The sequence below is a fragment of the Calliopsis andreniformis genome, chromosome 12, assembly GCF_051401765.1.
Source record: "Calliopsis andreniformis isolate RMS-2024a chromosome 12, iyCalAndr_principal, whole genome shotgun sequence".
In the NCBI taxonomy this organism is placed as follows: Eukaryota; Metazoa; Arthropoda; class Insecta; order Hymenoptera; family Andrenidae; genus Calliopsis; species Calliopsis andreniformis.
The window spans coordinates 10,602,387-10,617,421 of record NC_135073.1 but is presented as its reverse complement, the minus strand read 5'-3'; the positions used below and the strand labels follow the sequence as shown (position 1 = coordinate 10,617,421).

Below are 15,035 nucleotides of genomic sequence, written 5' to 3'. Positions count from 1 at the left end.
TATCGCAACCTTGCTCTCCAAAACGCAGTGAAATTACCTTCGTAATCGACGAGGCTCTCGATCGAGCTGTTCCTCCGTATCCTCGGCACCGACAGGTTGTTGTTCAAGTTCTCGCTGTCGTTCGAGCTATCGATCTGCACGTTGTCCCGCGTGATGGCCAGGGACGACCACGTGGTGGTGTCCTCGGCGACGCGGAAGTCCTCGGCGTCCTCGGCAGTGAACTCGCCGGAAGTGGGGCTCCTGTTGGACGTGCCGTTCGTCGCCGAGGAGTTCTCGTTCCGATTCCCGATCTCCTCGGTGATCGGCTGGCTCTGGTCGCTCCTACGTAGCTGACTGGGAGCGAGACAGAGAAGTGAGTCCGAGCGGATCGATACGTTCCGTTAGCCGCGGCCGCTTACGATCTACCACGATGCAAATATAGTCAGCGCGACGCCTACGCGAGGCGTCTGCGAGCCAGCGTGGAGCTGCTCGCGCGTCGGGGAACCCTTCTCGCTCTGACAGGTCGAGGGACCGACCGCGGGGGACCGACTAGGCCGACGATGGCCAACGACGATCCCTCGAACGATGGTCGACTGGGTTCCGCTTTTAATTGATACCGATCGGTTGATTATTCTATTTCCCTTCGGCTCGGTGTTTGGAAAGTGACGGTCTGGGGGATTCTGGAGCACAGGTCAATAGTTCGAGAGGATGATGCTGTTGGGGGAATGAGGCCGTGGGGATGAGCTGTTTGGATTTTTCGCAAATTTGAGAGATAGACTTCGATTAACCGATTTGATACTAGATTCAATACTGAAGTGAGATATAATGGCTTGTTAAGTCATTAAGTCGTGGTTGTATTGTAGCCTTGAAGGCCTATTTTTGAGGACTTTGTACGTTTTAAAGATTGTGAAGAATTGTGACTCGGTTAATTGAAGTTCTAGTGTCTGTGATTCGGGTGCTTTGTTGGGTCATTTGTCATGTTTTTTGTTGTGTACCAGTGGTCATAGAAATTACACTATTTTTCAAGATATCAATCATTTTTGTTTAATTCTCATAGAATTATTAACTGTCTACATTACTGAACGTGGAAGATTTTCTTTTGCCTTCTTTATTTGTGAAAAATGGTGTAATTTTATTGGTCAATTTTGTTGGTGTTAATGTCTTTTTAAATGTTACTGGAATTAATGTGTCATAGATATGTTGCTGAACTGTGAAAATTGTTTTTAATAGCGTTGCGTAATTGAATAAATGTTCGAGTTTAAAACAGGTGGAAAAATTGCAAAGCAGTCCAGGTGTTAAATCAAGAAAGTGTCTGTATTTGTCATTAAAATTAACAGCGAAATTTTAACGATGCAATTGTCAAGGTGGATTCACTTTGCAATTCGTAAATGAAATTTGCATAAATTAGAAAGTTGTGCTTTCATACAGCATGCATCTGTTATTTCTGAGTCTTAAGTGGTGTTAATAATAATTGTATTGCAAATTCAAACAGCTCAATTTCTGCTAGCATTTCAAATGAATTATACTCTTCATATATTCATCGTTTATTGTCTCACGAAGTATTGACCTTTTCTTTTGCATCACTCAAATACAGAAATATCAAATCTTGGGATTCTAGACGTAAAGTATTCATTTATTTTTTCCAATGTATAATTATGGCAGATTATCTCGATAATAATATTGAAAAAATATTTATTTTATAAATATATAATGCTGTCACATTTCTTAACGAGAAGGAACACTCGAGAAGTACCGTTGAGTTACTCTAATGGAATATTGATGAGCGACACTGTAGACTTTATATTTCTCATTAAAATTAACGAGTAAGTAGTCTGTATATTGATATGCATAAATTATGTAGCAAAGTACTTATTCTTTTTAGACAAAAAGAAAAAATGTATTTTTATGTCAGTAAAATAGTCGCCTCGCAAATTCCAAGTTTCATTCTCAAATTTTCACAATCAAGCTTTAATATTTTAGCTATTTAACTCTTGGTCTTTTATTTTAACAAAAGCTATTATTTAAAAAGAAACTGAACTAGCTTTTGTTATTAAATAGGTCGTTTGAATGCATCGTCGTATTCTTAACAAAATATCTCCTCTTTTTATTTAAAATTGCTGATGTTTGCTTCCGGGTTCTGTGTCAGTTTTATTTTTTACAAAGACTAATTTCTGTCGGACACATTCTCCTAGAAGAACACATACACATCTAACTGTACAGAATCAGTGCAAAGAACAAATCCTTTCTATGAAACTAAAGCAGCAGGCGTTATTAAAGTCGATCGTTCTGAAACGACAAGCAATGCAAACGTCTCTAAGCTCGCAAAAATTGAGTTCGATGATCGACTAAAAGAATCGTTTATGCAAGAATGTGCAATTGTATCGACAGGATTGTGGTGATTTTACAATTTGTAGATTGAATGTGTCTTCGAGGCACTTTGAAATGGGAAACAAATGAAATTTTGTATTTGCCGTGCAAATTGGATTTTGCTGTTTGAAAAAAAGAAAGTTTAATAGTGAGGAAGATTATGAAAATAGAACTGTCCGAGTATTTATAATAAATGATCAAGTACTTTGAATAATTAAGTGATGGTTCCAAAAGTTGTATTTATTCAAGTAGGTCATTTATTTCAGTAGCTTGTTAATGTTGAAATTGCTTGAAAAACTATAAGTAGTTCATCATGAATAGTATAAATATATTCAAGTAATACAGCTATTTAGATATTTCAAGAAAACTGAAATAGTTTAAAAGAATTTTAAGATTCGAATGAATCAATGGAACTCGAATAATTTAATTACTTGAGTAATTATTACTTCACTCAAATTCAAATAATTCTATTTTTGCTCTTCTCGAGTCTCACTCTAACAATTTCTAAAACATATATAAATAGACAAAGATATTTAAGGAAGGTAACTATTGAAGTCGAAGATTAATTTACTCTCATAAGAATAAAGTTTAATATCAAAATTGAATTACTCTAACAGCTCAAGATTTCAAGTAATTCGAATATCCCAAAAAATCAGGTAGCAAAAGAAATGTCTCTTGCTCTCATTTCATGACAAAAATGTGTTCAAAGTTGAAACCACTCAAAAGCTACCTCTCTTCTTCAACTTCCAAGCACTCGGACAGTTCGTCTGAAGTGTTTCGTGTCTAGCGAGAAATCTACCAACACCACACTAAAAGAGCTTCTAAAGAAAAGAGTTTCACGTGTACGTTCCCTAAAGGAACACAATCGTTGATGATCGTGAGAACGAGTAACAAAGGCTGTGAACAAACAAAATCTCTGTTATCGCTAATAGGATATCTATCCTATAGCAATGTTCGATCCATCGATAAACTTGTGTCTCGAAGGGTGGGAGAGTGATAAAAGGTTCATGCGACAATCACTTGTTGCGACGTGTGGTGCCTTGTTCGATGGATTCGATCAACGGATAAATATTTACAAAAAAAAAAGAAAAAGAAAAAAGAACGACGACACCGAGAGACAATAAAGAGGGGAGGAATTGCGTTCTGCTATGAACATCATAAGAAGCAACAGTATCGCACCTAGGGAATGCGTGACGAGAAAAGAAATTGAGAACGTAATAAAAACGAATGGTACACGGTAAACTGTATCAGAAAAGGGGACCGTTTAGAGTTAACACTAACCTTATTGCTTTTCCTTCTCAGTTAAATACCTTGGCATTGCTAATAATAAGGTTTGGAATAAATATTCTACGGTTCACACTAGATAAGTAACATCTAAAGGGACGAAATTTGCTAGGTTTCAGTGAAACTATACGGTTCTATGTGAGCTAATTGCTAACTCTACCAAGACGGTACTTTCTGTTAGATCTTAGCAAGGAAGTGGCTAATCTGGAGATGTTACCGAACTTAATTACAGATCAAAGAGGAGTTATAGGATTTAGTCTAAAATTAAGTACAGGGTATCTGGGAATAGATGTTGATAAACTTAGAGGTGCATAGTATTTATCGAAATGGACGAGACACGTTACACAAGTGCTGGTTTTGGATTAACTCTGTCGAAATATGTAGTCTGTTAAAAATATGCTTTATGAATTAGAATATTTTAGTTAAAAGTTAAGAATATTGTGAGTATATGAGAATACTTGTGAAATTTCTATATGAGTAATAAATATAAGTATAATAACTTTTTAAAGATTTTTGTGCGTAAGTTCAATTCTTTGCAAATTATAAAACATAAGTTATAGCACGAAGGATAGCTTCCATATTTTTTAACATATTGGTTAACTTACGACTGATAGCAATTTGCTGTTTACATTTTCTCACACAGAATAATTTAGCGCATTTCAAATATTATGCATAAGTAAACATCATCGGTAAATATTTATCCACAGCACTCCCGAAAACAATAAAAAACCGATAGAATTCACGCGAGAACATACAAAATTCAAATCCACCAGAATAAATTCACGAACCTCCATTACCCGAACTTGTTTCATATTCATAAATACTATACACCCCGAAGTGTCTCAATAGCATTTTACCATACCCTTCACTCGACAGCTGTACCACACTTAATTAGTCAAACGAAACACTTTCACAGCAATGAGCGACAGAAACTGCCCACTCCAAAACCTCCCTTTACAATCAAAACCCCCATCTGCACTTAACTAAAACCCAAGAAAAATTCCTCAAGCGTCCCTCCTAACCCACATCCACAAAGACCGAATCAAAGATCAAAGCAACAAATGATCCCCCAATCGAGTCCCAAGAATTTACTTATCCAAAAAATGATCCCCGTCACTAGCAGAGAAAAAGCACAACAAAACACTCCCATTATTTCTAAATTCCCACCCCGCCGCTACTCGCGCGATCCAAGTCCCAAGGTGAATCGCCAGGAGACAGGGAACGCTTCTACAAGGACTCGGGAGGCAACGACGACAATTCAGTGAAGAAGAATCGACTTACTTGTTGTTCAGTCCCCCAGGGTGCAGCGGTACCGAGACGACAGCCTCCCTGAGCCGCATATCGCCGGATCGTCGTCTGAAAACAGTGGTAACAGATCGTCTGATTCCGTTTCGTGGCTGGCTCCCTCGGCTGGCAGTGGCAACACGTACGCGATCCTCCTCATCGGTCGCGCGTTTACGTTTTTCCAGCGTGCAGCGCCGGGCAGGAAAGCGAAATAACGCGGTATGGGATCGATTGCGGGAAGAACGGGTCCCTGAACCTAACCGAACGTGCAAGGAAAAAGGGACTCACCGGCCGCCATGTTGAAGCCGTGCGCAAGGGTGCTCGCGTTTCCCGTGGTTTATCGACTCGCAACCAACACCCTCGTTTCGCTCTCCTTTCGCTCTCCTACCTCTCTCACCCTCGCCAGTTCCCTTCCCCTGCCCGCCTGCCACCACCTTCCAACGTTCTCGCTCGCTCCCTCTGTCTTTCTCTCTCCCTCTCGAGCGTCGTTTCACCCCCTGCCATCGTTGCATTCTGCGCAACCTGCCTGCCGCCGAGCCCTCGACCCCTCGACTCGGCCCTTTCGTTTTTAATTTTTCATTTTGCCCCCTGATGACCGTCGCTGCTCGCCTTGGGCTTCCTTAAGATGGTTAGGTATAGTGGAATATCGGGTTCTTGTTTTTTCTTTTTTTTTTCTTTTGGGTAGGTTGTTTTAGCTGGGTTTGGAGCGAGGATTTTTTATTAATTGGAGTTTTGGGGATTCGCTGGGGAATGGAGGAATGTTTAATCGATTGAGGGGAATTTGAGAGGTATGCCTCGGGTAATGGGCGGTTTAGGGGGTTGGTTTATGGGTTGAGCGTTTGGCGGGAGATTATGAATTTGGGGATTTTTGGGGTCAGGTGAATCTTTTAATATCTGAACGTTTAAGATGTCGAATGTCCCAGTGAGTAAACAGAGTGAAACTGTGTTATAATATTTTATCCATATAGCACAGACACGTCTTGAAAACGTCTTAAAGTCGTTTAAATTATGTTTATAAGACATTCAGATAAAAAATAGACGTTTTTAAGGCGTCTATATGGTGTGTATTTAGGACGCCTTATGGACGTAAATTTTGGAAGTCTTTAAGATACGCTATTGGATGTTTTTAAGATATTTAAATTATGTCGTAAGACGTTCAAGATTAAAGTGGACATAAAATAGACATAACGGCAAGAAAATAAAAAAAGCTTTTAAAAAAATATTAATTCTCATTTTATCCTTTCTATTCAAACTCCTTAGTCTCTAAGGATTTTGTATAATACCTTTTAATCCCTTAAACAGCTTATGTCAACTTTTAGAGGAATAACAAAAGATAGTTTATAACATTTTATACAGCTCCAAATTTTTTAATACATGCCTAATTCAAAAAGTAGTATCTCATTAGTAGACTGCAGATTTTTATGCATTTATAGAAAATTTAAATGTGTATAAAACTACAAAATACACATGAAAATAATATTACGAATAATCCTGTCATTCATCTTCATACTGTTTTGGTACTTATACTGTCAAACAAGCTATTTAATCCCACCCACGCATGATGGACACTTATCTCCATCATGTAAGGTCTAATATACTTGCTTCTCGAGCAACTTCACTTTTTACTGTGTTTTCTCTGTTGTTCCATGAACGTTTCAAGGAATTTATAGGCCCATAGGAGGAAGGACATAAAACACAAGGCTACACCTTCCGATTGCTCCCTCGAGATTGAAACCGTTGAGCGTCGATGGTCTACCTTGTGTATTTCTTTTACTAGACTTCTAGCCCGACTTTGTTACTTGACGCCTACTTATTTCCTATGGCTTCCGTTTTCTCATCCGTTTACCTCAATTTTCAAAGCGCTCTAAGGATGCGCTTAAGCGAACGGCTCGGGAATTAAAGATTCCTGATCCACTTTCAGTCGAAACCTGTTTAAAGGCTAGTTGCCTCTAGAAATTAACCTGATATTGGATAAACTTGACTCTTTCTTAAATTCATAGGATTATTAGTCATTAAATACTCTTTTTAAGCTCGTTAACTTGTAACGATGAGTTATCTTCTTGACACAAATAATCATGTTTTAAATCTTGGAGCAGAAATTGTTACATAGTTGAATTTAGCAAAAAAAGGAAGATAGTAGGATCTTTGTAGTGTAGTGAATGATTTATTTACTTTAGTTAAAAATTGAGGATACTATGTGTACAATTATTAGCATAGAAAACCCCTATTTCTAATTTTTAAAAAATTCTTTTACCTCTACTTTTTTTTACTATGGTCTTCTATCTTTCTGTTCAGTAAATTTATTATTATATACGTTTTAATGAGTACCTTAATTTTTTCTTCAATTGATTTTTAAAAGACGGTTCACCCTCACAAGATTCCCCTACAAGAATTAATAAGTAAGGAGGTCGATGTCACTGGGATGAATCTAATTCAATTCTCGTCAAATTTATTATTAACATGACAGTTAACTTCTTTCGACCAAAAGAAATGTGGGAGGCTCCCTGACAGTGCTAGAAATTCGGTTTTCCTGGCTTTTGCATTAAATATGTAAAAGCTAGGGGAATCGAAACTTCCCAACATGAGATTGGAAAAAGTTTCTCTCGAAAGAGATATATCATATTGTGGAGCTGAGTTTTATGTTTCCTCCTAAAAATAGTATTTCAGAGATCAATACTTCATAAATCGAGTGATTGATCATGAAACCATAGCTGAATATTTTATAACAAACGAGTTGCTGGCTCTCTAGGGAACTACTGTTAATAAATACTTATCAGAAAATATACTGTTGAGTTCTTTTCTTATGAATTATTGTTTATTTCTTATTGCATGGATAAAGAAGAATAATCAGTCATTATGAAATCTGATCTGAATCTACTTTTTACTGATAACAATAACCTAATATTTTTATTACGAAACTTAATAGTTTTAATTTTGATATTTTCAATCGATTTAACAAACTATTATTATCATACTCATTATACACAGTAAATAAAACATTCCTTCTTGCTTATTTTGTCACAATTAACTGTGTAATAAATTTGATTACTCTGCTATTCACGTGATGTTATCAAATATATTATTCTGAACCACTTGTCTACTTGCAAATAAAATTGTCGCTGGCGAATACCAGCGTCAGAGGATCTCGAAGAGAATTAAGGTTGTTGGGAATTGCCAAAGGTCGCTGACAACATAATTCTTATCACTGTTACCTTTCGCAATCCCCCATTTGCCTGATCGCTATCGACTGACCCAATAAAATTTTACACTGAAGAGATTTGACAGAAATTACATCTAATTATTTTTAACAGAAAAATTTGTATGCAATAATATGATAAAATCTTCATGTTCCCCGTAATTTTAAAATTCAAAGTGATTTCCAGTAATATGTGTAGTGGGTTTAAGGGTAAGATTGCTCTTCGAAAATTTACATAGAATATATTATGAACATAATATGCATAAGCACATCTATCGAGAAATTGGCTTGCAATCTTCCCTAAATTTTTAACAAAATATTAAAGACTGGTGCAGAAGTTCTGAATAAATTTGCGCTTGAAACGAAGGATCGCAATGAGAATAGGGTCAATGGGCGCTTGCCAACTAAGCCTTCGATTAATTCTACGTCGTCAAATATCATCGTTGAAGAACCGTCCGTGCTATTTTCAACTCTTAAAAAGAATTATTCCATGTGCATACAATGTCAATTACAAGCTCTTACGATATCCTAAATTAATTAAAAACAGTATTAGTAACAGTATGTTAAAAAAATAGTACACAGTAAAATATTCACCATGCTTCTATTCACTTATTTTATTCCTTCGAATTTGAATATATTTTTAATAGCTATAGTATAACTTCTATGTCTCCAAAAAGTTATTTATTATATTCTGTATTTTACCACTGGGAGTTTGAAAAATTAAAAAAGAAGAACCTAAACTGTACGATCATCAGTAAATTAGATAAATCTTATTAATGAATATAGTATTACTCGTGTAACGATTAAATTTGTCAAATCTTGATAAATCTTATAATTTCAATATATTTTAATTTCACTGAAATCTCATTTGAATAACGCTTCGCCGTGCTTACGAAACAAAAGTTAAATGGAGGAAAATCCTTGCAGCGATAGAATTTTTCCTTTGACGAACACCCTCCCTAAATTTGCAAATGTCACGCGTCCACGAATGACATTCTTTCATTATCTCGCGGAGGAGTGCAGAAAACGAGGGAAAGAGAGGCAACCTGTGAAACGAAGGGAGAAGAACGAGGGTTGCACACGTCGTAGTAGCCCTGACACCCGACTATTTTCCCAACCAGGGGGAGTTTCGTCCTCTCTCTCTTTCCCTCCATCTTTCCTCTATCCCCGTCGCGTTCTCTGTCTTTCAGAGTCACGCATCGATCGACGAACGAGTCCTTTCTACCCTTGTCCATGGCGAGCTCCACCATGGCAGTAAACACATTGGGGCTCTCAGCTCCGAGGTGCATCGATGCAGCCGATGGAACTGTCGATAGGCACGCGAGGAGAATGGACGCTGGCTAGCGGAATTTGTGAAACAGTAATGAAAGGAGCTATCGCTACCTTTGAATCCATGAGTGTTCGACGAACTTATTAAAAGAATATCTTTTTCTAATTGTGGCTTATGGTTGCCTCGATGCTGATTTGTTGGAGATGGTAGAGTGGAGAAAGGTGAAAGTTGCGGATGATTTAGAAAGGGTTTGTTAAGAGAGTAGCAGACGATGGGAGATCACGATTTGAATTTGTTTGTAATGAGCAATTTTCGGAAACACGGCTGAGAAGTTAGGAAATGCGAATGAAACTTGAAAGTTTTTGCATTTTTTTTTATTATATTGTGTATGTGCAAGTATGTAGAAAATTATTATATCTACTTATTAAGAAATATGGGCGTTGAAAATATAGGAGATGAATTTATAAAAAACTAAATTTCTTTAATAAATTAAAGTACTAGTTAATATTTCTAATCGCTTGTATTATTATGCACTAGTAAAATGGTTCAATACTCAAATTAAAAAAGATTCTGGTTAACCAAATGAATAAAAAAACTTACATGCTTTATAACTAAAATCATTAATACACAACAAGTGTATACATTTAAACAAAAATAGAAAAATATATTTTAAATTTTATATATTAAATACGTTTCATATATTCTGTTTAAAATAATTATGCAATGCTATTAATTAGAAAGCCCACAGAAACACGAAGAAATGTGATTGCAAAATTTCCAAAGCACGTTCCATGAAAATGCTCATTTCCTGATTTGCAATTGATGCTATTGTTTCTTTATAATCTGTCATCCCAGTGATTACCTCTCCCATTGCAATGCATGGATTAATGGACCACGTTCCCCTCGACAATTGATTTAGCGCATCGATCGGAAGTGGTTTTCGCTTCGCTGGAAGAATAATCGAAGAACGATTTCTATTCAGCAAGCTATCGGGCTTCTTCATTGAAATGTACTTCTGATCGCGCGCTCGCATAAATATTGCAGTACGAGTTGCATGATTAAAGGTTCGCAGCGCTGTTTGAGGAGCACCGGACGACAAAGCTTTGTTAGGTGCACGTACTTGCGTCAACATAGGACAGGGACGAATAGAGTACAGTGTCTGGAGTTTGAGGAAGAAGAAGAATATTATGGAAGACGACTGGTATATAGAAAAAAGTACGATAAAAGAGGAATGGTATTGAAAAGAAATGCCACGGAGGAATAAGAATACAGAGAAAAATTATAGCACGATAGCCTTGTATGAGGAGTTTTATGGAAGAATGATATTACAAGAGAGGAATCTATTCAATGTTATAGAAAAATAATATAGAAATGATGTTTTATCGTATTATATTATAACAGAAAAGTATTGAAGGTGAGTCACGAAAGAAGAATATCGTGGAAGAAATTATGGAACATGAGTAATATTCTCGATGATACTATTAGAGGCAGTAAAGGAGAACTATGTATATAATATAAATAAGGTGGAAGTAGTATAAAAGGAGAGTATTAAAAGAAAAGAATATATGTAGTATTATTATGAGAGCAAAAACAGAATTCTTGGAAAGGCTTTTCTTTTCCTGAAGAAGTGTATCAGAGATTTATTACCTACAGTAAAAAATTAAATTAAGGAAGCAGTATTAAGTAGAAGAAGAAATGAAGAAAATATGCAATAACATTGGGAAAAGACAACTTGAATTACGAGTAGTAAGAAAGATTATTATAGAAGAAAAATATTATAGTAAAGGAAGATGAAAAAGGTAATTAAAATTTATATTGCAAAATTGCATATAACATGGAAAAATATTACTATAATGTCTTGAAGAATATAAAATTCTACTATGAACTATGTTAGATAGTAAAAGAATTACTCTATAGAAAGAGTAGAAGCTTTAATTGCAAAGAAAGAATTCGTCTTACGATCCACAGGAATTTTTGGCCCAAATCAAGCATTCCATTGTGATAGCTTGATCTTAATCACTTGAGATTGCGTACATCTCACTAGACTTCGTGGCGCCATCGTGCAACGCACAGTATACTATTATGCTTCAGATTATGAGCAATAAATTTTAATTTCAGTAATTCGCCCCAAATATTGCACGTTATTACTTATCGAATTAAGGTTACCATAAAAAACAAAATTGAATTTAAAATTTAATTTTAATTTCACATTCATAAATGTGTATTTCTCAAAATACTTGAATAATTCGATCATTAAAAAATTTGTGTCAAATGCAATATTGTGATTGAAGATTTCAATTATTTGGTATATTAAAAGCAAAAGTATAATAGGATTTAGGGTAATATTTAATCCACGATTTCATGAAGAAGTAACAAAATTTAAGAAACTAGATATCGAAAAGATATAATGGTTTTAATAACATGCGATTTTTTGGTATCTTTTTGTGTATGAGTTAAGAACCCTTTGATACACAAAAGATATATGTATAAAATTAGTTGTAGGAAGCAATAAGTGATATAACATTTAGTTTGAAAACAGTCGAGGAGCAAAACAAATCAAGAGAGAAACAATGTTCATTAACATCAATGAGAACTCCGTCTATTTCATTCGAGGTTCAACTGTATGTAACAATTTCCTCAAGAATTCAATAGCTATTTATCGATCCAAAGATGGACAAAACCCATTCAACACACCATAGCAACAGCCACTCTACATCAATATAATAACAATCTACCTCTACACCCCATCCTCTCGTTTCCACCACCCTTCCAAATTTCACCATCCCACGAACTCCACTCTATCCTACAGCCTCTTCCAAATCTCGTCAAACCCAGCGTCCACTCAACCCCCTCGTTTCCCTCTCCATCACCCACCAAATCCACTAAAAACCACGAAAACCCCAACCACCCAAAGAATTCATTCCACGCAGCGAACCCTTCTAAATTCCGCCAACCCCAAATTTTCACTTCAACATCCCATCCTTCCTCCCTCAGCGTCGTCGTACCCCCGCGTGGACGTCTACGTCTCCTCGAGCACCCCATCACGAGCTCACAGGTGCACGACGATCCCAGCGCGTATTTTGATCGAAGTCTACTTACATTCTCGCTGGTTACGTGCCGCTGGTCACCACTCCAGAGGATGGACAGCCGAGTCCCTCAGGTTTCACGAAGCCCACGAGCGTCGCGTCGCTGGCTTCGCATTAGACCCGCCGAAGCAGAGGAATCGGCTGGACAGACACTGGCCTCTGAACGTTGGGTCGTTTCTTCGTCGAGGCGACTCTCGATTCGCGATCCTCGAGCCTGTTTCCTTCGCTTCTCCGCTCGGCGAGGCCACGGGCAGGCAAGAAGATGCTTTCGGTGCACGCGCGAACAACGGGAGGAGACTGCGAGGAACGGTGTCGGCGTTCGATCTCCCCCTCCCTCTCTTCTCCCTCCCTGCTGGCTTCCTTCCCCGACGCTCACCCCCTCGAGGGTGGTGCATGCGCGTGGGACCAGTGTCGGGGTTGCTGACGCGACTGTTCGAGTTCGAGACGACTCGATGTCGGATCGCGTCGGAATTGCTACGTCACTTTCTTGGAATCTGGAAGGGAGCGGGGATATATGATTTTTTTTTTTTATTTGTGGTATGTGACATTGGGAACGTGTTTATGGGGCCTTGGGTAATTGTATTGGGGAGCGATTTGTTTGTTGTGTGTTGAGGTTAGGGGCTGGGGTGATTTTGAGGGGGATGATGGGTCCTTGAGGAATTGTTTTTTAGATTGGGGGAGAAGGGGAGAATCTGAGGGTGTTATTTTGGGTGTTAGGTGTAGAGGAATATTGTCTAATTATGGAGAAAAGCTGTATCTATTGAAAACATTTTACTATTATTTTGCATTAAAACGAGATGCAAAGGACAGTTTGCAGTCCAAGGACAAAAACATGATATATCAATTTTTTCTTAAAATTTTCTATTAAAGATGAGATTGTAATAAAACGTGAGTTCTTTGAACTTTGAATATACAGAACTCTTAAATTTGTCTTGTAACCACGAGTTAATTTTTAAGAATCGAGAGGAGAAATATTTAGAACTGTAAGCATAGATCCATACTCGAGGAAAATAGGTTAATCTGTTATTTGGGACTGCATTGTTCTTCATGGAGAGAAATTAATACCTTACTGCAATTTTATGCATGAAAGAAATTTTTGAAAATATGCATAGTGATTGTGGTATTAAAGAAAGTTGGTTTACTCATTTTTTGTTTAATTTCATAGTGTGCGAAAGAAGCTGTTACCCATGTATGAGTAAAATAGTAATCAAAGTATGAATTCAGTATGAATATTTAACATTTATATTTTATACAAAAGAAGTAAATTATTTCACTTTCAGGAGTTTTTAATATATATTCATGTACTGAACATATGACTAGATTTAAATATAGCAAATTAATCTGAGAGTGAAAAAGCGTGGGTGTTTATAATGAGGGTGTTTATAACGATGCTATTTTTCTAGTTTTATCATACTCTGATAACAGAATAACAGAAACGTTCCTGAAGAAGTGTAGTACTAAAGGAGGTGAATAAAATGCCACTGTTGGCTTCTAATGGAGCCAATTGAATCTCGCCATCGACAGTTCGATCCACAAGGCTGAGCAATTGAATATTATTGTCCTGGATAATGTTGCTTCCAATAGTGAAGAGAGGAAATTCGATCAGAAATTGTGTTGGGAATGAGAGGAGAATTTCTAGCGAGCGTAAAATGTAGTTCAAAGTATGCAATTATTCTATAAATTCCGTAACTTGCAATTAAGTGACCGTATAATGTCGGTGCAACGTGCAATTACTGTAATTAAAGCTCCCAATTATTTTCTGCAATTAAAATTCGCTCGACCGTGCCCTCCGAAACGCCAATTACCGTCATTGAAAAATGGAATGACGAAATTTCTATTCCTTTTAATTCACGTATGTTGTGATGAATAACAATTTAATTAATTTCTTTTTTAAGAAATTAAATAAGGAAGAATTGAAGTTGTTGGACATCCAATTAGATGATATAATTAGATAAAGTCATTAATCCTAGAATTTGTTAAATCAAAAGCCTTCCGTAGCATAAATAGTTATAATAATTGAATAAATGTAAACGATGTAACAGTATGCTTTTTTATAATTAGAAATGTTAAATACTTTAAAATGTAGTGTAAAATATAGTTGATGAATATATGTCTAATCTCAAATGTTTTGGACTGATTAAGACTTAGAATAAGTAGCGTGTCAGCGAATTAAATAATTCACACCGTGCCTTGTCGCGGTTTTGCCAGAAGTCGATGACCGAGAAACGAGTTTCAGCTATATTGCCACGTAATCGCGATACCACGCGAATATTTAACGTATTACTCATAAGGCGCTGTCGACACGACACGGATTGCGCAAAGGTCCCATTAACTTCAAATCACTTCTCAACTTTTTATTTAAATATATCCCATAATTTGTGAACAAAAATTACTAGTTCTCATAGTATTTTTGTATTTTATATTCAATTTAGATTTATTAATATATAATATTATAACATTTGTTATAATTCATGTTTCCAACTAAATATTTGTAATATACTATCAATCGATTTGAACTGCTCTTGTTGACACGACTATGGCGACATCTTTTGATGCATGAATCCTCTCT

General features: G+C 36.6%; 1 protein-coding gene across 7 annotated transcripts in view; it reads right to left on the bottom strand.

Annotated features, from left to right (window-relative positions):
• The window catches only part of Schip1 (Schwannomin interacting protein 1), a 41,844-nt gene extending 28,838 nt beyond the window's left edge, over nt 1-13,006 (bottom strand). For 2 of the 7 annotated variants that reach the window (XM_076389123.1, XM_076389126.1), the window contains exons 1-3: nt 5,203-6,898; nt 4,912-4,986; nt 38-333 (exon numbers count right to left, since the gene is read on the bottom strand). In XM_076389123.1, the coding sequence (XP_076245238.1) occupies nt 38-333; nt 4,912-4,986; nt 5,203-5,426 (595 nt within the window). In that variant the 5' untranslated portion in view covers nt 5,427-6,898. Of the gene's footprint in view, nt 1-37; nt 334-4,911; nt 4,987-5,202; nt 6,900-12,479 lie in introns of those variants that run through there. The other 5 variants (XM_076389121.1, XM_076389125.1, XM_076389127.1 and 2 more) reach the window with 4 other exon arrangements.
• Nucleotides 13,007-15,035: the final 2,029 nt, after the last annotated feature.